The sequence below is a fragment of the Aquila chrysaetos genome, chromosome 24 (assembly GCF_900496995.4).
Source record: "Aquila chrysaetos chrysaetos chromosome 24, bAquChr1.4, whole genome shotgun sequence".
In the NCBI taxonomy this organism is placed as follows: domain Eukaryota; kingdom Metazoa; phylum Chordata; class Aves; order Accipitriformes; family Accipitridae; genus Aquila; species Aquila chrysaetos.
Window position 1 is genome coordinate 20818389 of NC_044027.1, and position 22796 is coordinate 20841184.

General features: G+C 39.3%; 1 protein-coding gene across 8 annotated transcripts in view; it reads left to right on the forward strand.

Moving 5' to 3' along the window:
* The window catches only part of RALGPS1 (Ral GEF with PH domain and SH3 binding motif 1), a 134213-nt gene that overhangs the window by 101432 nt on the left and 9985 nt on the right, over positions 1–22796 (forward strand). For 6 of the 8 annotated variants that reach the window (XM_029999351.2, XM_029999350.2, XM_029999349.2 and 3 more), the window contains 3 exons: positions 4695–4762; positions 20595–20721; positions 21639–21790. In XM_029999351.2, coding sequence (XP_029855211.1) covers positions 4695–4762; positions 20595–20721; positions 21639–21790 — 347 coding nt within the window. The remainder of the gene's footprint in view (positions 1–4694; positions 4763–20594; positions 20722–21638; positions 21791–22796) is intronic. The other 2 variants (XR_003921252.2, XR_005931239.1) reach the window with 2 other exon arrangements.

Here is a 22796-nt window from a genome sequence, read left to right on the forward strand (position 1 = left end):
GGATCAATAGCTATAGTTGTGACTTGGCTGCCTCTTCCACAGGACATTCTCGGGGACAGTGAAGCTTCCAGAAACTGTTGGACCTACTGTTTAAGTGCTACACAGGCAGCCCAAAATGTTTCAGATGTGTCAGACCCATTTTGCTTCATACACAAATACTGGTCAGAAATGCCCTGAGTGACAGCTTTGAAGACTGCACTGCTTTATTGCAACTTAGATCTTCCTTGTCTCAAGAAAGATGAGTAAGTTTTGTTCAGCCTCCTCACGGAGCAGCTACATTTCTTGTTCATGTAAGGCTACTCTGTCTTCATTCACTTGCTTAATATTAGGGGAATTGAGTAAAAGTAGCTTTACTGTCCTAGCAGTAGTTTTGTCCTGTACTGGAGAGCATACTCCCGTGAAACAGAACTATGTTCAAGACTGGCTACCTCCCATGCAACAGAACTATGTTTAAGACTGGCTACCTATTTTTTCTGCATTATGTTAGGTTCCTCTTTTCCTACTTATCAGGAAGGTTACTCTTAAATGAGCTATATGGTGGCAATCAGGAGAAGAGTGTTATTTAAGACTAGGTTGGGATAAAGGTCCAGCTTACTTTACAGAGCCTCCCAGCCCTAACATGTTCCAGAAGACATTCTGAGTATCAGGCTTTAAAAAAAAAAAGATACTGTTTATGTCATCTTTTTAGTATCCAAGATCAAAGTCTTCACATACTCTCGCTATGCCTTGTTCTTTAAAAGCTTTGTCTTAATTCCCAGAGGTAAATTGATGGTTTGTTTACTCAGTAAATCTCTATGCTGACTTTTTTTTCCTAGAGATTTTGCTTCTAGTTTTTATTTCACCTTAGATTATTAATACTAACTCCTCAGTTTTGGAATTTCAGTTTCTAATGGGCAGTTTCTGAGGTTGATATCTAGGATTTATCCTGGCATGTGTCTCAGCTAAACTCTTGCTGTATAATTTTGGAATGTTGAAATTTCATACATCAGCACTTAGACCTTGCACTAAGACTAGGCTTCCTCACCATGGTAAAGCAAAGATTTTGTTTTTTAAAAGAATTGCTGAAAAAAAAAAATTCTAACAGTGCGGTGACATTGGATGAATATAGTGACTTACGAATTTCTGATCATACACAGGTGCAAACACAAAAAAAGAGAATGTCTTCATGAGTTATGAGTGGTTTATTAGGTATGCTGGAACAAAGGTAGTTTTTTACTTGTAGTAATACTAGTGAATATCATTGGGGACAGTGAACTGTGAGAATATAATTTGGTATGTGATGGATATGAATGATGAATGGTGGTTGTAAGCACATCAGGTGTCAAAGTCTGCACAGACCTACTGATAGTATCACGCTAAGCCTCTGAAGGGCCAAAGATTCTGACTCTGTGAGTGCTATTTGGGCGACATTGCTCATGCTGCTGGCATAACTATATGCACATGTAGCAAGGTGAGAGCAGATGAGCATGCGTGTGCATGCATGTAACCTGTGCTTCTCAGCAGAAAATGCAGTGTCAGAGGAATTGCAAAAATGAATTTGGGTGGTGACAAACAAGCCAAGACTGGTTGAAACTGTACTGACTGCCAGTATCTTTTCTTTGAAATAAAAATGTTTTTGTTTCCAGCCTTCTGCGGGAGAGGGGGAGGAGGAGAGAAGGTGGTCCAGGAATGACATCTCATGTCAGAATATATTCACTTTTCTCACAGTTTATTTTAAGTATTTTGTTAAACATGTCAGCATGAGTATTTTATATCTACCAAACCTCAAATTTAGGCTCCTATTTATTTGTTGTTCTTTTAATAAATCCTGTATTTTCCTAAGTTGAATAGCTAAATTGCATTTTTTTTATTTTCAAAACATTGCAGAATTCTGGCATTGTTGAAGTCAACGACCAAACTGTCAGAGACTTAGCAAGGGCAAAGAGTTCAGAGTGTACTTTAACATAACCAAACAGATAAACAACATTATCTAACTTCACATTTTCTAGAGAGATGACCAGTGAAGAGTGATGTAATCTCATTTTATGTCACTGAAGGTTCACTTGTTGCTCTGTCAGTGAACTTTTAAGAGCAGCACACACCATGGGTGCTTTCTAGATTGTATAATGATACCATGCCTCTTTCTAAAACCTTGTTAAAACCATAAAGGCGTCAGGTCTTTATGGTTTTATCTTTCTGCTGTTATCTTCCCCTTTTCTTCTTTACAAGAATATTTTTAAACAGAAAGAAAGAAACAGTATAGCACAAGTAGTTGCATGGACGTTGATCTTACTTTTGTCAGATGTTCTGGTCACTAAAGAAGGTATAAGAATGTTCTTGCCTTAAATCTGATAGCAGGTCATGGCACTTCCCATTATGTACATATTCATAGGCAGTATTTCACCTGTGCTGTTTCTCAAACATGTAAGTCTTGGAGCTTGTTATGTAGTAAGCTAATAAAGTTGATACAAAATGTGAAGTTGGACAAGTGATTTGTGGCCTCCTCAGGTATATGAGGTAGTCCTGCCATAATTGCTCTGAAAAATACCTGATTCTGTAAATAGTTACCTGAAATGATAGACTGGACATGTTTAATGAGCACAATTCAGTTCAGCACGCTTAAGAACCGGAGTCTAGTCTGTAATCCTTACATATAGATTTAAATTCATTTTAGTCTAACAAAGCAAGAAATTTTCAGGAGGATTGCATTACAAATCACATCATTGTAAAAGGGAGAAGCTGTTTGCTTACATGGACTGAATTGCAGTCATATCTTTTTGCAATGGGCCTATTAGACAGATGTTTCCACAGTGACCGAATAAATTGTGGCTGTTGCCACAGGGGACTAATAAAACTGAGTAACTTATTTGTTAACAGGATAAGGAAAGAACATCAGAGAGGAGTTCCTCAAAGCTGACAAACTAAATCATGCAGTTATCAAGTGTGGGGAAGGATAGGCAGCAGCTCCCTTGTACAGACAGAAATAGAAGAAAGAAATTAGCAATTGTGGAACAGTGACAGGTTAGCAGGGGAAGGGTTGTCTGCTTCTGTTGGAGAACTACTGTTATGTGAAACAAGTTGAAATGAGTGTTCTGTTTTGCATAAGGATTTTGGTTCGTCAAATATGAGCTAACCCAGTATAATGAGCTTAATACCCAAGTTTCTCAATATCTGTAAATAGCACAGTTCTGCAGGAGATTCTTAAACAAAAAAAAATGTATAGCTTTCTGCACAAAAATCAAGCTCACAGCATGGGTACAATAAACCTCTAATATCGTGGGGAACAGATCAGCCTTAAAAATGAACAAGAGTAACTACTGTGCAAGGGATGCAATTGGAACATTTCTACAGGCATGGAAGATAAATTCACAACAGGGCCCTTTTTACAGGGAACAACTTCATTAAGGTTTTCTGCCATTTTTCCATACCGAAAGGAATTCCCATATGATCAACATTTGAGTCGTGCACTGAGTTATATTATTGTGACCTTCTCATTGTCAGCTTCTAGGAGAGGCATGTTGCCACTTCCTGGTCACGGAAATCATGTTGACAGAAAGAAAAGGTAGTCTGGAAAGGAATGATTCATTACCTACTTGAAATACATTACTTTGGATAGGTAAAAGAATCTAGTACTATCAGAAGAATAGAAATTCTGAAACATGAAAAGGGACCATAGGTTTGTTAAGTAACTTCACACTAAAACATAGTTGACAATGTTTGAATACTGTGGAGAATGGACTGGAAGGTATTCCCTGTAAAACTGTGTATGTGGAAGACGAAGGTGTAAGGAAAGTGATAGTTAAGCCATATGTGATATTTTGAAATGCTTTCATAGGTTGCCCCACACACACCCCTTTTCATGTTTTTATTTAAAGTTAAAAAGACTTTCACTGGTGTTTGTATACAGTGGACTACAGCAGTGTAGCTTGAAACTTTCACAACTTTTTTGCATGTTTAATGCTGTGCAATGACAGCAGTTATTTCTTTTGGTTTTATGCCTATTCCATTAAAATTTACGTAACATTGTAGTCCTCCATACTTTTTTGTCACACTGGTACAGAACAAAGGACCCATGATTGTCAAGTTAAGAGTGCATAAGCTTGAGGGGTGGCAGAAGTCATATGCTCTGGAAGATCAAGATGTGTTGGAGTGCTAAGATAAGGCAACAGTGAGTGCATCATAAAACACATGGAGTGAGGCAGAGGGGCGTATAATATAACTTCTAATTGTCTTCTTTTACTATTAAGTGTTGGTCATTTTACCCACTTATGCTCCTTTTCTATAAGTCATAGTAACTAATATTTCTAAATAGCTATTTCTGAGGGCACATTTCCACATGATAACAGAATAAATTCACTTTTCATGTACAGAGGGAATAAAATGTTTGCTGTTAGGTTTGTATCTAAATTTACTAACTTTTGGAGGGTTTTTTTCATGTGAAAGAGTATATGAATTTACATTTTTACACTGATAGGGAGTATAAAATACCAATTTCCATTTCTATTTTCATAGACTTCCCTCACAGTTTCTTATCAAACAGGTAGTGATTTACTTAAAAAAATTTATTGTTTTGTTACATAACAAAATAAATAACTACACCTCCAACAAAGTAGAATTCCTGCTTACCACTGCCAAAATAATTACTTTCTTCAGTTTCTTTCAACTTCTATTGAGAAATTTTTTTTGTTAATTTCTCTAAAAACTTGTTTTTCCAGATTGTCATTAAGAATTGAGCCAGGTAACAGCTCTCCTCGACTGGTTTCCTCCAAAGAAGATCTTGCAGGTATAAAACTTCATTTGAAAATTTGAGTAAGGAAATAATTTTAATTACAGAAATCCTCCACTGAAGTGTATGGGAAGTATGGGAAAACCCATTTTATATCAGAGGGGTTTTGGAGGAATTGATCAGTATATGGGCTTTTGTTGCAATTACAGAATTATCTTGTAAGGGCTCTCAGAGAACTGATCCCTTTCCGTGCATATGCCCAGTTTCAGAACATCCTTGGTCCAGAACACCACCTCTCTGATAGTTGTAAAAGATCTGAATTTTATTGCAAATTTCTGCATAGCCAGCTTGTACTTGGGTTAGCACTGTCCTTTGTCTTAAATAGTTTTCTTCCTCTATGATAGTCACCCTTGGAGGCTCTTACAGTAACAAATTATATCCCACATATCAAGATGGATTTCACATATATCAGCATTCATTTGACTAGGCAAAACAAATCCGTTGATCTTAAATGAATGAAAAAATCTGACTTCAGAAGTAAGACTTAATTTGGAGAGATTGTAGAGGAGCGATGTACTGTTATTTGGCTTTCTGGGTAACAGGTTTACCTGGATGGCAAAGAGGAGCGTTTTTAAGATTTGTTTGATTTGTTAGTAGGGTACACATTTTTAATAGGTAGCATGAAACCTATTGGACTTTCCTCTGCTGAGATTAAAAACCCAGCTAAAGCACATGTATTGGCTTTGTGTGGCAAGGTTTTGGTAGCGGGGGGGGTTACAGGGGTGGCTTCTGTAAGAAGCTGCTGGAAGCTTCCTCTGTGTCCGACAAAGCCAATGCCAGCCGCCTCTAAGACGGACCCGCTGCCGGCCAAGGCCGAGCCAATCAGCGATAGTGGTAACGCCTCTGGGAGAACATTTTTAAGAAGGAAAAAAAGTTGCGGGACAGACAGAAACAGCAGCTGGAGAGAGGAGTGAAAACATGTAAGAGAAACAACCCTGCAGACCCCCAGGTCAGTGAAGAAGGAGGGGAGGAGATGCTCCAGGTGCCCGAGCAGAGATTCCCCTGCACCCCATGGGGAAGACCCTGGTGAGGCACACTGTCCCCCTGCAGCCCATGGAGGTCCACGGTGGAGCAGATCTCCACCTGCAGCCCATGGAGGGCCCCACACCAGAGCAGGTGGGTGCCCGAAGGAGGCTGTGACCCCGTGGGAAGCCTGCACTGGAGCAGGCTCCTGGCAGGACCTGCGGATCTGTGGAGAGAGGAGCCCACGGAGCAGGTTTTCTGGCAGGACTTGTGACCCCGTGGGGGACCCACGCTGGAGCAGTGTGCTCCTGAAGGACTGCACACCGTGGAAAAGGACCCATGCTGGAGCAGTTCGTGAAGAACTGCAGCCCGTGGGAATGACCCACGTTGGAGAAGTTCATGGAGGACTGTCTGCTGTGGGAGGGACCCCACGCTGGAGCAGGGAAGAGTGTGATGAGTCCTGCCCCTGAGGAGGATGAAGCAGCAGAAATAACGTGTGATGACGTAAACCCCATTCCCCGTCCCCCTGCGCCACTGGGGTGGTAGGTAGAGAATCCAGGAGTGAAGTTGTGCCCGGAAAGAAGGGAGGGGTGGAGGGAAGGTGTTCTGAGATTTGGTTTTATTTCTCATTACCCTACTCTGGTTGATTTGTAATAAATTGAGTTAATTTTCCCCAAGCTGAGTCTGTTTTGCCCGTGACGGTAATTGGTGAGTGATCTCTCCTGTCCTTATCTTGACCCACAAGCCCTTTGTTATATTTTCTCTCCCCTGTCCAGCTGAGGAGGGGGGATTGATAGAACAGCTTTGGTGGGCACCTGGCATCCAGCCAGGGTCAACCCACCACAGCACAATACATCTAAAATTAATCCCTGGAACTGACCAGTGCAAATTGCCAAGGTTGTCAGTATTGATACCAAGTGTCCCACTAACCTTGTTACCATATCAGTCTACTGAGGGACCATGATTCCAGGTAGTATTGCTGTGAGCTTCTTTGTCCAGAAGCCAGACCTGGTAATTCAGAGGTATTATCAATAGCATGAGTCATCAATAGATTGCTGATGTCTACATAAACAATTGCAGTTCGAGGGATAACACAGAGTGTTTGTTAGCATTGGAACAGAAATTAGATTGTGTGGTTTTTTTGCAAATGCTTGCATTTTCATTATTATTTAATACGTGAAGAAGGAAGAGCATTCCTTCAGTACAAATGAATCAATGCACTGAATAATATACGAAATTCTCCTTTCAGGTTTCTGTGTGAACTAACACATAAATTTGAGACAATTTCATTGTGTAAAGTGGGAGGACAAAAGATCTGTAATAGCTTTTAGCAACATATAAAAAGCTACAGTACCATCCATAAGTTGACCAAAACAAATCTGCTGTACCAACAGTTTCTATGAACGGACTAAACAAACGTCAGACTATGTGAAATGTGCTTACTACTATAGGAACCATTATCTCAAAAGCTGTTCTATTTTAATCTCTTAAACCTGAATGGCTAATTTTCTGTCTCATTATGTTAAACCATGTGTGAATGTAAAAATCCCAAAGAGTCCGGACCGTATCTGACATTTGGCATTCAAAATGTCTTTTCTTCTCACCAGATGAGAGACAAAATGAATGAAAGAGAGAAAGAAAAAGGAAGATGCTAAATATGAAAGGAGAAAAAATAAATAAGGGTGTTTTTTCTCTGCCTCCCAGCTCTTCATGTTGGCTGCTGTGAAACCCTTTCTAAGTGTCAAATGGCCAGTCATTTACAGGGAACCTCTTGTTTGTTTCAGGATTGTGAATGCTCTTCCCAGAGTCAGATAAACATTTGACCTGGTCTTCAGTCCCTACAGTTCTAAGGAAAAAGGAATAAAATCTATAGAAATAATAATTTGGAAGGAAAAATTTCTTCAGGAAGGTGCTCCACCTCCCCCCCTCAATGCTGAGAATTATTAATTGCTGTGTAAAATACAAGGAGGTAGTTCACAGGAGGAATTTTTTTTTCTTTTTGTAACTGGGTAAATTCAAAAGGAGTTCTTAATTAACACTTTCTTTGTACAGACATGTGTATTGGGTCTGGCTGGGATGGAGTTAACTTTTCCCATAGCAGCCCTCCTAGTGCTGTGCTTTGTACTTGTAGCTAGAAAGGCGTTGGTAAGGCACCAGTGTTCTGGCTACTGCTGAGCAGTGCTCACAGCATCAAGGCTGTCTCGCCAAACCCACCCCCCGCAAAAAGGCCAGTAGGCAGGGCGTGGGCAAGAGGTTGAGAGGGGACATAGCCAGGACAGCTGACCCAAGCTGACCAAAGAGATATTCCTGACCATATGACGTGCTCAGCAATAAAAGCTAAGAGAAAGGAGGAGCCGGGGGGCGAGCATTTGTTATTAAGGCGTTTGTCTTCTGAAGCAACTGCTCTGAGTGCTGGGGCCCAGGCAGTGGCTGGGCATTGCCAGCTGATGGGAAGTAGAGGATAAATTCTTTTTTGTTTTCCTTTGCTTCTGCACGCAGCCTTCACTTTTCTTTATTAAACTGCTTTTATCTCAACCTACGAGGGGTTTTTTTTTATCTTGTTTTCTCCCCTCCTGTCCTGCAGAGGAGGAGGAGTGATAGAGTGGCTCAGTGGGCACCTTGGCAGCCAGCCAAGGTCAACCCACCACATCATGTAATATTTGATTTTGCTTTTGTGAGGATTTGCTTATTCATACTTAAAACTAAGTCATTGCTTCTCATATGATTATATCTTACATATGTAAAGCAGACATGCAAGTGAACTTTTTTCTGGCTTTCACTTTGTATTGCTCACATTTAAATGCTTTACACTAGGGTTTTGGTGTTAACGTTTCATTAAGATGATTGTGGAAGTTCTAACTTCGGTCGTAGCAGCATAGTATGTGATCATCACCAATACTCTGTAATTCTTAATCGAGGGCTTAGATTCTATTAGAGCTGTAATGGAAGGCAATTAAAAACACAGTTCCAAAGTTGGAAACGAGAACTTTGAACTCTCCTGAGCCAGGCAAGTAATATGGCTTTATACTGCAGTGAGCTCAGCTGGAGTCCACAAATATTGATCGGGACAATGTTCAGTAGTACCTACTCAATTTAATTATGCAATTGTATACTATCTGACAGTATTAGGAGAGGGTGAACTTTCCCTTCTGAATCTGCAGTGCCCCTATATTCTCTGTAAGTTTGCTTTATTCAGAGTGAGAATTAATATGATGACTAGAAACCAAGTCTTGAGTCATTCCTATTGCTCCATTCTTCTGTTAGTTATTTCCTTTGAAAGCTCGACACGCTTGTGGACTGCTGTATTTCTTGGTCAGCTAGAGGGTTCTCACCTACTGCCAGTTAGACAATGAATGCCACCAGCATTTTGTAATACCCACATGAATTTTTCAGTGACCTGCACCTATGTCACTGCAAAAATGCTACTAAAGGGAATCCAGTGTACTTTATTGAAAAAAAAAAATCATTCCTGGAGAAGGTTAGTTAAGTAAGTTAGCATGAATTCAAATTGAAATTTAACTAAGCATGAAGGCAATAATTTATTGTTTATTTCACAACATTAATAAATAGAAATATAGCCATATGTTAGTCTTGAATAATTCTGAGCTAAAATACCCAAATACCAGTAATGAGATACTTGACCATGGAGAATTAAAAATAGAACATTCAAAGGTATCTGAGTCAACTTTATATGGATTCAAATTATAGTTTGAAATTATTTCCACCTCAGTCATTGCGTGCCAGGAGTAAATCCTTTGCAGTCAGCAAGCTATAATGATAAGAGATGATCTCAAAATAGTTTAGGCAGTAGTTTAATGTTCCAGTCAATAGTTTAAGGCATAGGAGTCTGAATGTAGTGATTTTAAGGTAAAATAAAGGTCCTTGGCCCATAAGGGCAGTCATCAGTTCAGTTGTCCTGATAGTCAAAATGTTAATATGTTACTAAGAGCAGTAAGTCTAAGGCATGTGACATACTGCCTTGTTACAGGTTGCCATGTGTTTCCAAATATGGAGAAAAAGCTCGGTATTGTTGTAATAATTCTAAAGTCTATAATGGACTTAAGTGCAGGGAATAGTGTTGTCTTCATGTCCTAAAGTATAATTACTTGGGTTGATGATGGAATTGGATTTTCCTTCCCAGCGCTGTGACTTTATCTTCTACCCAACTTCAGTTTTCTCTTTTTCAAAAGAAGATTAACAGTTTACTCTAGCCAGGGACATTGTGGGTTTCTTTTTTTCCCCTTAAAGTATCTTTATGAGTGTGAGGCTCAATAAAAACAGTTAAACCCTTCAATATTTCTGTTTGCAAAGTACTGGAGAAACCATGTGTCCATTTTCCACTTCGGTTGCCAACTGGTTTTCCAGTAAATTCAAACAGGAGGCAGACATCTGATTAAAGTTAATGTCTCACAACAAGCTATGTTTTGTATATTAGTGGCTAAGATGGTCTCATTTAATTACCAAATGCATATATAATTGTGAATAGTGCTTTCACGGGAAGATTTCTTGCCTTCCATAACGCTGCAGAGTTCTTGTCTCTTGCAAGTCGCATTTAAAAAGGAGCTTTAAACAGTTTAATTGTATGCTTTCAGGAACTGTGTGATTCACACAACTTCCTTGGCAGCAACTTAAGTCTGTTCATTCTGCCTTGCTATGGTTTGAGAGAGAGAATGTAGCTGGAGAGCTTATAGTATGCTAACTGTTCACAGTTTCCAGTTGAATTAGCTGCAAAAGACATCTGTGTTCCTGTAGTGTTGGCTAGGAGGTGCCCAGCATTTATGGTACAGCTATTAGACAGATTGTTTTGGAAGGTATAACTCAATACATTTTCCCAGAACAAAAGAAAAGAATTAATGTAATATATGGTAAATAAGTTAGCCGCCTAAGCAACTGAAGTTCCTTAGAATTTGCACACCAACTGTAGCTCAGTATAGAAAACTTTATGCATGTTCTTTATCATCTTAATGTTGTTTTGAAGAGTTCAGGGTGCAGTGCTAATCAGAATGTAGAAAATGGTTACTCCTTCTCTGAAATATACCATGTTTATCCTGTCTTGGGAAACAATATAAAAAGATAGAATAATGTTAAAATAATTTCCATATCCAGAACATTATATCTAATACTAAGTGACTCAAAGACTGGTCTTCATGATTCTGTGATTTTTAAGGAACCCCTTCATTAAAGTTAGCATTCAGAAGTCCTTTTTAGCAACAGCCAGGCCTCAGCTGTGGGCAGCCCTTATTCTGGGGGTTTAATTGTGCAATAGCTAAGGATGGACCCTCACCCCCTCTTTTTTTTTTTTTTTTTTTTTTTTTTTTCCCAAGTAGGTCTTGGTATAATTCTTGAGAGGAGAATAAGTAGACCAGAGGTTTTATGTTACCACCCTACCAGGTATCTGGAGTAATTAATCTGAAACAGGTGTATTCTCTTTTTTGTTATTGGGGTGAAATTCGGCCCATAGTGCTGAGTCCATTCAGTTTTGCGAGCTGCTAAAGAACTTCTAATATTTACCTTAATTAATCAGAAGCAGTAGATTTATCGGATGTAAAGTATGTGATATGTAGGAGTTAAAAATGTAGAAACTGTAGAAACAGAAGGAGGAAAGACTGGGATGTTTGCACATTTGTAACCCTCTGAAAGTAGGTATACTACACTAGTGACGTCTGTACAGCAGTCCCAGCATTTTAGAATAAAAAAAAACCCCACACTGTCATTTTCCATGTAAACAGTGAGTTTGACATTTAGTTTTGCCTTTTGTTTTACTGGTTGCTTTGGCAACTAATAAATAGTTTGTGCTAAGTGCTTTAGCAGCCAATCGTTCTGTGGAAATGAGGATTGTCTAATCCTCCTGCAAGTGCTTGGTTATTGCCTCATGTGCATAGTGTCTGCTTTTCTTATGCTATACTTAAGGTAGAAATGGAAGAACTTAAGTTTTCTTCACAAAAGTTTACAGACCATCCAGAAAACTTTGCTCTTCAGTTTCAAACTTACACTCATTTCCAATCTCTTCCTCTGTGATACTTTCCCTGCAAATTTTTGCAACTCGTTTGACTATTTTTGAAAGAAATTAATGCCTGACAAATGTGTGGGATTCACATGTTGTTATCAACCACTAAATACAGCCAGAGTTACTGCGCTGTGGGTTTTTTCTTAACAGACCAAAGCTTCACAAAAATTGTAGAATATTCTGTCAGAGCAAATACAGAGTTATCGGGGAGAGAATGGTCATGCTCAGTTTTTAACTTTTATCACTTCCTATTACTTCCTGTGACTCCCTTACCAAACAAGTCTCTTTAATGCCCTAGTTTACTGATGCTTATTTTAACTACTAAGCTATTAGTCCCTAGGAATGTTAAGAACATGTAAAACAGCCAGAAGACAAGGGGCTTTTCTGCTCTGGGTTGGGGTTTTTTTTGTCTCTCTCTTCAGAGCAGTCACCTGAAATAATTTCTGCAAAAAGAAAGTTAATTTTTTGATGGATTGGTTAGTGTATTTCGTTGAACCCAAACTTTGGAGTTTCCCTGCAGCTGTGCTCTCACAATGGTTATGTCTTCACTGCCAGTATGGATGTCATCCAAGCTCATGGGCTACCCTGCAGATCCAGCTGCAAGAAATCCAGCATTTTTGCTGAAGTGTAAGTCAGGGTTTTGCACAGTCCACTGGTGCAGTGTAAGTAACACAAATGCTGACAATTAGTGTTTTCATAAAAGTAACACCTGAAATTGAAAGTGTCACTTCTATTCAGGAAGCATTTGTAGGAAATACACTGAAGTGTGCTTACTGTGCAGTCAGAAGTACATTAGAAATGTGGTTAGTTGTACTTGATCTTGATAGAGTGGCACAGAAAAAAGTGCCCCAGGTTTCTGGTGCACTTGTCTGGTTTGCTGTTGCCCTTGCTAACTGTATTAAGCTTGTCATCTTGCCTGTACTGTAATGTCATGTTTCACTACATTATTAACATATTTCTACAGTCCTACTCTTGGAGGTACTGGATTAAGTACTAGTGGACAAACTCCTCTAGGGTCCATTTTGTACGTTTTGACACTTAATATATTAACATAAATTAACGCCCCTCTGTGTCCACATCACTTACTTGGTCCTTTTCTGGCAATTACAGCAAAAAAAAAGTAAGCCGGAATTGAATGGTCCAAGAAGATTGAACTGCTTCCTCAGACACACACAAGTTTTTCATAACAGCAGTGGAGACAGGGTGAACGAAGCTGCCCCTGCCTAAGCTGTACTTGCCCATTAAGGGACATTAGTATCCTGAGATAACAACCCAGCATGATTCACTGTTATACTTAAATTTACGGGAAGAAAAAGTATACGTTAATATACTCGTGTGATTGAAAGTTCTCTTTTTCATAATTGTTGTTGATAGACATTACAGAAGATTGACATACATGTCAGTGTTTATTCCCTCATTGCAAACTGTGCTTTTGGAATTAACCTTTAAATTAGTGGATTTTGTTCATGCAAATTTGAACATAAAGCAAAGACTACATCGAAGGAGGACCACACTGTGTATCTGTTCCAAGCATTCTTGGCACCAGTAGGTGGTAGCATTTGTAAAAAACAAAAAAAAATCTGGGCCAGACTATTCTTGTTAGAGATTTGAGGAGATATATATGAGACAATAAGGGCTATGAAGAAACATCTTCTAATAAGTTGCCTAATAATTGTATTCTGGAGTCCTGTAAACATAAAATAGGTTCTAAAAAATAGAACCTGGAAGTAAAGTGAAGCAAAAGAATACCATGTACTCCGGGTCTTTCTCAATCTCTCGTTTTTTGTTTGCTTGTTTAAGAAATTTGGGATGGAAGGTTACTTGCACAAAGCAAATCAGTTGAGTTTGAGGGAAGAAGAAAATGTCCATATCATGACTTTTTTGGATTACTAAATGAAGAAGTTGTTAGACTTCTTTAAGCTGTTTTCTGATTATTTAGGAAAGCAAACCTGCACATTTCACCTGAAAATCCACTGAAGGCTGTAATAAAGGAAGGATCATTGAGAAGTAGAAGGGAATCAAGAAAAAAGAACAAGCTGTAGCTGGATAAGTGGAAGATAGAAATGAAAGAAACCGAGAATGATTTGAAGGAAAATGTAAAGATAGCAGGATGTTCTTTACATATATTGGAAGTAGAAGGCACTTGAGAAAATTGTGGTTCATCTGGACTGTCAGTGAAAGAAAAACACTTAGAGAAGGAAGGGACAGTGCAGCAAAGCCAGTTTATTTGCAGCAATCTTAAATGCAAAAAATGAAGAGAGAGTGAGGATTTGTGGAAGATTAAAAATATAAAGTCTGGAATGAAACAGTGAATTAATCTTTTTCTTCCTATGATATTTCTAGAATGAGAAATTCTTGATTGCCAAAGTAGACAGACTGATATTCTATAGCAATTATTGTCCTTAGGGTGGAAAAAAAAAAAAATGCATTGCAGAATGAGGTTTCCAAATTACTTTTTATAAATGTATCTGTACCTTTTTCTGTTACGTAGAGTGGAGGTAGAGATTAGAATAGGACACTAATTACAGCAACAGGGATCATGTGGCAGAAATATAAAATCCTATTTATGTTCCCTTTACTCCCAGGGCATGGTAATATAAATAGTTCATAGTCCTTTTGAAAAAAAGAGTACTTTCATTCAATAACCAAAATCATCTTCCTGACCTCTGCAGCAACAGGCCTTTGCATACTGTTTCCAAAGAGAGCAGGCAGACTTCAATTTGTCTGACCAAGACACACCTTTTTTTTTTTTTTTTCCCCCCTTTTGTGGGCTTTTGGAGGGCCTTAGGGGAGCACGAAGAGGTGCAGCCAATCTTGTTCTTAGTTTGCTCTTGTCTGAGAAGCAGCTGTAACATATATGTCTCTTGCATGTTGTATGTATTAATAGGCTTTAGTTGAATTATAAAGCAATACTCTAAAGGTTAAAACTATGCTTTTGCAATAGCCATCATTCTAGATTTATTTTTTTTGCGTCATTCTTGATTCTGCGCACAAAATTCTTCTTGAGTTCTTTACTGTGTGTTTTGTAAGTAGGTCTTTCTATTTGAAAGTTTTAATTATCACCCACTGACTTTGGTCACAATGGCAACAGTAAAAATTTACAGCGAAGATTTAACTAGAGAGTCTGTGGCTTGGAATGTCTTTATTAAGTTTTAGAAACAGAGCTGGTATGTATCAGTTTTACTTCTTAGCTGGTCACCAAGAAACGGCAAATAGTTGAGACTGGTTTACCTTCCTGAAAAGTCACTCCGTTTTTCAGCATATAATATGCAACTCGTTTTCAGTTTTCTGTTCGGATGCCTAGTATTGGTTTATTGATAGATTTTTAGTGGAGAAAAATTGTGAACTGTAACTCCTTCACCCTGTTGCTTTTTTTAAAAGCTCTGGAGACTGTAAATGTTCACATGTTCTACTGAAGGATTGCAAAAGTAACATTCATTTATAACGTTTGAAGGATTATTCATGGAAAAATTATGCAAAGGAAAAAACAGTGAGATCCTTTGGGATATGTGTAAACTTTTCCAAATGTTCTTGCCACATATCTCTGAACAGCACTCAGCTCACTGATGAAGTTGTCTCACGTTCCCTAATGCAAACAAATTTTTAATAATGTTTTAATATTTTTATACTTTTTTTTTTTTGTGCATGTCAGCATAGTCTTGAAAATTATGCTGAGAAATAATGAAAACCAAACTAACCCTTGTTCATGCCAGCTGACTGGAAAATCCTACTAAGAGCGCTTTGTCTCCATGAAAGGCAAAATAACAGAATAGCAATCAGGGTAACAGTATGCACTAGGAGTGGAGCCAGGAGAGTAAAGAGGAGAGTTAGCAGTAGCAGATGACTTCACTTACTGGAAAAAAAGGGACAAAATAACTCAATCTCAAATGAATTTAAATATTGGAATTTTGTTATCAGTAGTATCAGGCATAGCTTCACCAGCTAATTGCTCAGCAGTCTGGTATGTCCAGAAACATCCCTTGGTCTTTACAGTTTTCATCACTATCTCACCACTTACCCTCTTTGGCATCCTTCTTGGCACAGGCTCTCTTGTCTCTTACCCCTTTACAGAAATGAGGTCATCTCCCCTGTGCCCCATAACTCATGCTGACACCCTCTGCACCCCAGACTTCTTGCTGAACTGAGTGTACCTTGCAGCACAGGTCCCATCTAATGAGAATGCTGAACTTCACAGTTCTTCCTCAGACATTTGACAGCAGAGCAGATGCAAAGACTTTGTAAAGGTTTCTAAGCTCAGATTCTTTCTACCTTAGCACAGGGTTAACAGAGCCAAATTACATATATTTCTTTCTCTTGCCTTGGAGACGAGGGAGATGCAGAACAACATAGAAAATGGCCACTCAAAACAGAGTAATACCAGCACAGCTGATATTTCTGTCATCATCTTATCCCACAAAGCATTCTGTTTTCTGTCATCAGGATCTTCACTAAAGACACCTAACTAGGAATTAGAATAAGTCCTTTACCTCCTTTCACAGTGTCCTGGTTTCAGCTGGGATAGAGTTAACTGTCTTCCTAGTAGCTGGTACAGTGCTATGTTTTGAGTTCAGTATGTGAAGAATGTTGATAACATTGATGTTTTCAGTTGCTGCTAGTAGTGTTTAGACTAATGTCAAGGATTTTTCAGCTTCTCATGCCCAGCCAGCGAGAAAGCTGGAGGGGCACAAGAAGTTGGCACAGGACACAGCCAGGGCACCTGACCCAAGCTGGCCAACAGGGTATTCCATACCATGGGACGTCCCATCCAGTATAGGAACTGGGGAGTGGGGGCGGGGAATCGCCGCTGGGGGACTAGCTGGGTGCCGGTCGGTGGGTGGTGAGCAATTGCACTGCGCATCATTTGTACATTCTAATCCTTTCATTATTGCTGTTGTCATTTTATTAGTGTTATCATTATCATTATTAGTTTCTTCTTCTCTGCTCTGTTAAACCGTTCTTATCTCAACCCACGGGTTTTGCTTCTTTTTCCTGATTTTCTCCCCCATCCCACTGGGTGGGGGGGGGAGTGAGTGAGCAGCTGCGTGGTGCTTAGCTGCTGGCTGGGGTTAAACCATGACACACAGGACTGATGAAAGCAATTGTGATTGCCATGTATAATAGCAAGGAAGCCAGGCTGTAACTGTTGGCTTAAGTTGTAAGGCTCCTATAACTATTTCCACAAATTCTGTCACCCTTGACACATCTCACCTTAGCCAGGCAGTATTTTAACCTGAGCTGAAGTCTGATTCCATAATCTTATTTTCAATCTGAGATATGCAGTCCTTTTAGACACATTATATCATTTGTTTCAGGGGGTTTTTTAACAAACTTTTTCTGTTCTTAAGCTGTCCAGGTAATAAAAGCTCTTGCTAAAATCAAGTTACAATGATCAATCTTTAAATATTTTTGTGTCGTATTCATATTAGTGCAAATTTCATTTCATGCTTCCTAAATGGGGGTCTGATTTCCAAAAAAAGGGAGTGTAGAATGAAAACTCTCAAAAGAACTATTTTTGTTGGTAGACAACATCTCTTATTTTTTGTAGGTTTTGATAGTGATAACATCTGAACCTATAAATACCTTAAAATACCTGGAGTAAAATCCAGCTGACTTTCATTTTATAATGGCTTGATTGTGTCAGCACAAGACTTGTTATTTTGCTGTTCTTTCTCTAGATGAAAAAGTTTTCGTTCAGTCTCCACGCTTTGTTTCGATGAACGTTGTCTTAGACTGTTCAGTTAATTTGATTCTTATTGCTTTCAGCTCTGTGACACTGCACAGTGAGAAACTTAAACCTTTAAAACTCATGTGTATTAGAAAATTTAACAGTTATTTTGACATGTGGCATAGTGTCTGTGTGAAAAAGCACTGCACCATACTGGTATTCCTTTAGGACTGTGACTTGAGATTGCTACTCTTTCGCAGGCTGTAGTTTCAACAGTTTGTTAAACATAATGCTTCAGTAGCTCTCAGTGAACTATAATGTCATCCACTTAAAAGAACTTAATGTAAATCAGGATTTAGAACTGGTACCAGAGAGAAAGCTGAATGACACAACAGGAAGCAATAGAAAACTGAACCAATCCTGGCAGCCAGATTAAGGGACAAGTAGTGACTTAATGCATTCCAAGCTGTGATGGTAACCTCAGAGTGGCCACATTAACACTGAAGTTTATGCTGAGTTTCAGACTAGACTCTCGCTGATACATGCTCATAATTTTCAGGAAAATTCTTTCAGCTGCCACTATCTTCATACTGGGTCTCAGTTCCAATATATTTTAAGCTTCTTAGCAGGTAGTAAACACCTCAGTAGTCTGAAGTATTCTACTGTTCACAAGTTGAAAAATATCTGATGGAAAGGCACTACAAACAAAGCATGTAGAGAAAACTCCTTTTTGTGAACTTAGTTTATCAGAAGGGCTGGAGGTTTTCAAATAAAAGAACTTGTAATCATTTCTGAAACTTCTGAATGCATTTGGTTTGTCTCTGCGTAAATTTTAAGAATTTGTAATGAAAACTTGTGGTAAAAGACTTTAGTGAAATACATGTGCTTGCTAGTAATGCAACAGACAAGATTTTCAGACCTAATAGTGAAATGCGAATTCAAACAGTTTTTACACTAAACTAGTCACCACCTAATTGTGCTCGGATTCATACTTCTTATATTCTAACTTCTGCTTAGCCTCCACAGCAGAAGAGGAAAGTGAACCTTATCGTCTTTAGGGAAGAAGCTTCCAATGTCATCTTACAGCCCAAATGCAAAAAAATTTTAATTGAAAATGCAGCAGAACATTGTACTTAGCCCTCTTCCAACCTCCCAGGCGTATGGTTCTGGTTGAATCTCTGGAACAAGTAATGATGAAAAGTGCATTTTTTTAAAACTGCATGTGGCCTTTAAACATAAGACCTTCTCTAAAGCCACATACGCCAGTGACTTATGCTACTGGTGTCATGTTTCACAAATTCTCAATTGTGTGATGCTAGCAAAGACAGGCAGGCAAAAGTGCTGTCCTATATAAGATGGTATATAGGAATAAAGTAGAAAACAGGATTACAAATTGTTTTCTCTTTTTGTTCTCCCACTAAATTGATGATCTGATGAACAGTATTACTGAAGGTTCCTCTAAGGAACTTGTTTCCCCTCTCGGTTATTGCTAAAAGTAGTTTCCTCTTTCTGCTTGTCTTGAGGCTGCTTTCATTGTTAATTAAACAGCACAGTGACTGCTAGGGAAAAAACTTTGCAATTCTTTATAGTAAGTTCATAGCGAAATTCCTGGGTCTGGGCTGTGGGGAAATAAAAACACAAGTAATTTGGAATTAATTCCTATATTTCATACAACTTGATATAAGTCTATATTGCAGAGTGGGTATGGACAGTAAAGCAACTTGCATCTATTTGTATTATTTTTTGCCTCTTACTAGGACAAACTCATTACCGGTTCTCCTGTTTCTTCTTGTGTCTCATCAATCCTCAGTTCAAGGCAGAAGAAACTGATGAATAACTTCTGTGCTTGAGGAGAGATGGAGTAGCCTATATAACAGATAGAATCATAGAATATCTCAAGTTGGAAGGGACCCATAAGGATCATCGAGTCCAACTCCCTGCTCCTCACAGGACTACCTAAAACTAAATTATATTACTAACAGCATTGTCCAGACACTCCTTGTACTCTGACAGGCTTGGTACTGTGACCGCTTCCCTGGGGAGCCTGTTCCAGTGACCGACCACCCCCTCAGAACGATTTCTGTTACAAGTGTACCTTCACATCCTGTTGTCAAACTGTGCCCTGGAATGTTGGGGTTTTGTTTGGGGTTTTTTTCTGTTTCTGTATATCACTAATTTGAGGCCAGACACTTTTGTAAGGATTCTGATGATAGTTGTGTGTCGTTTTTCACATCACAAAGTTTCTGTCTCTGTTGACCTCTTTAACAGGTGGTTTTAGGTTGGAGGCCAGAAGCTGACTAAGGTAAGGTCCCTGGAGCCTCCAAGAAGTGGTTCCTGTAGTGTAGGGGAAAGTCTGTTTCGCTGCTACCTGAGCTGTACAAATTCTGGAGATAGATGTGGAGCAGATGGCCACTTCCATGACCACTATTCCTGCTTCAGTCAGAAGCACCAATGCCACAACTAAATGTTTAAAAGTAGAATCTCAGCTGGCTTTTGTGAAGCCAAGAATAGCCTTGCATTCACTGAGGATGATGATAGGCCATGTTGTTCTCCACTGTATTACAAAGTTCACTGCCAGCCTTTTGGGAACAGTGTCAAGGAACTGGAACAAGAACAGCTTGTCCATGTTTTCTGTGAGGCCTCATAAAATCTGTAAAGTGAGATGAAGAATAATTGCAGTGAGACATCTCTAGAGCTCATGGATGGTTGAGAAGTAATGCATCTGTCTGGCCATTAGATACTTGAAAAGCCCTTGTTTTCTCTTACATGCTCAAGCTGTGAGTCAGTATGAGGAGATTGTTTACAGTTTATTCACAACATGGAGTTGTGAACAAAATTCAAAACATGTGTGAGCATTCCTGCTCACACCCGAAGTACAAACTGATTTTATGGCTCTGCATATTACACTTTGGCACATCCAGCTGTTGTAAAGGTGCCAAGACTTTTTGTAGGAGTTCATTGTTAAAAGTATGTGCAAAGCTGTTTTAAAAATTACTTCCAGACAGTTTGAGAATACAGAGATGAATTCGTAGCAGAAATGGATGGTGTAACCCTAATGCGCAAGAAACAGCTCTTCAGAAATGGTGCCTTTTGGTTATCTGTAACAATTCATTTCAATCAGTGGCTAAACACACCAGCCTATGAAATTCCTGGGGTTTGCATCAGTTCAGTGTTAAATGATCTCTGTCTTTTAGGTCCATCTGACATGTCAGCAATTATGAAATTCAGCAGGAGACCCACGTGTCCTGATGCCTCAGTAGCAGCAAGTCTACCTACACCTCCTGTACCAAGGCACAGGAAGAGTCACAGCCTGGGAAACAAGTGGGTACTCAGGCTGTCTCACGTTGAGGCAATTTTGTGCATCACAAAGATTTAAGATAGCAGCAGAACACTCTGGTATTTGAGAACACTCTGGTATTTGTCCCTTCCGTTTCTTGTATTGCAAGAGTGCTTCGGGCTTTACTGTGTATTCTCTAGGTTTTCTCTTGTCACTTGGTTATTTTTGCTGACTCTTATTCTCCACTAGTGCCAGACATTGGCAGTACTTGAAAGCTGTGTATCCACTCTGGTCTGTGGATTCCTGGTGTGCATAACTGATTTTTTTTTTTTCTTTTGTTTTTTTAAACATCTTGCTAATACATCTAAGGAAGCTTGCTAGCTGCTTGGCACACCTTACCATTCAGGAAAGTTGTGACCTTTTGCACAGTTTTACCTTGGTAATATGGATTAGAAACATTTTTCTCTACCATTTACCCAGCTAAGTGAGAGCACCTGCTCCCCAGTTAAGGTTTCAGCATCTACCAAATTTCACAATTAATGGGTTAGGGTAAAAGAAGTTCACGTGACTTGTCCAAGGTCATAGAGTGTTGATGTGTTAGTTCAGCTTAGCGAAGGACCACTAAGCAGTGGCTTAGCTGGGGTCTGCTCTTTCTGTTTTTCTACCTTTGCCTCCACCCAGGGTGTTCAGTTTTTGTATGGAGAGGAGTCAAAAAGCTTAAAAATTCTCATCTGCAGAAATCTGATAACTGTTACTTACAAAGACCACAAAAATGTGAGACTTGTTTTGGAAGTCAAGGAGCATATGCACAGCAGAGGGAAAGCGTGAGCAGTATCGTTTAATTGCCTGCTGCTTAATAACCTATTGATAAGGCAAAGTCTGAGTGGAAATACCAAGAGCCAAAGGTTGCTATTAGATGGCATAAGAGGGGTTGTGTATTTTTCTCTTTCCAATTTTCCAGCATGATGTGTCAGTTCAGCGTAGTGGAGAGCAAAAGCGCAACCTTCCCGACGGAGAAGCCGCGCCACCTCCTGGATGACAGCGTCTTGGAGTCACACAGCCCAGCACGTAGCCACGCTCTGAACTCGCTGTTCACCAATGGCCTTTCCATAGGTAGAGTCTGTGTGGGGAACTGGCATCCTGCCTTTCTGTCCCAGTGCTCTGGAGACTCACAGAGATACCCAGAAGTAGGGAGTTAGGAGGGTTGTTAGCTCCTGTGCAGAGACTGGTCCCTTTCATGGAAGAAAGTAGATCAGAACTGCTACTCAGCTACCCAGTCAACTTTATCTCAGCTTTCCTCAGTTACCTACTGGTGGTTTTGGTAAAAGTGGCATGAAGGAAGATTGTCTTTGTATATGCTTTGTATGTGACACAGTGTTTGTCAGCTTTCACCAGGGGAAAAAAAAAAAGTGCTACTGAAAAGTGGATATATACTTTGAAAGCTACTTTTTCACACAGAAAACTTTAATTTTAATGATGTGTTTTAGAAGATGGGAGAATAGTTTAGCTGTGCTCTCTGAGACTTCAAAAGAAACATAAAATGAACTTGTGAAAGAGGATGATGACAATTACATTATGGAATTATAATTAATAAAATAATTATTATTATAAAAACAAAGTGATCGAGCATCTGTGTTCTAAGCAAGAGAAAGCCACCTTTTAAGTGACTCAGGCTATTTCTATAATAGGAAATAGGCTGTGAAGGGTAGCTGGTTACTTGACCACTTGGTTACACCAAGAGTTTGACACTGAGATGATCTTTGAACTTCGGAAAATACAGGCACAGCTCACTGTGTTATACTGTGCATTAGAAGATCAGTCCTGGCCAAATTAAAACTGTGAGCTAAATAGCTGTGCCAGGGAAGGAGAGACAAATCAGTCATGGGCTTGGAGAAGAAACGGGGACTATCACTGTGAATACCATCATATTGATTTGTTACGGCTCCTAGCAGCAGCATACAGCTGGCATATCCTCTGTTACAGGTGTGCTTGCTTGTTGAAAACAAACAGTGATATCATGTCTAACAACTTTCATCAACTTACAGATGTTGTGGTAGAAATACTGTCTTACAGAGTAACTGGATTTGTGTTCCTGACGTGCTCAGCTTTTGAAGGAAAA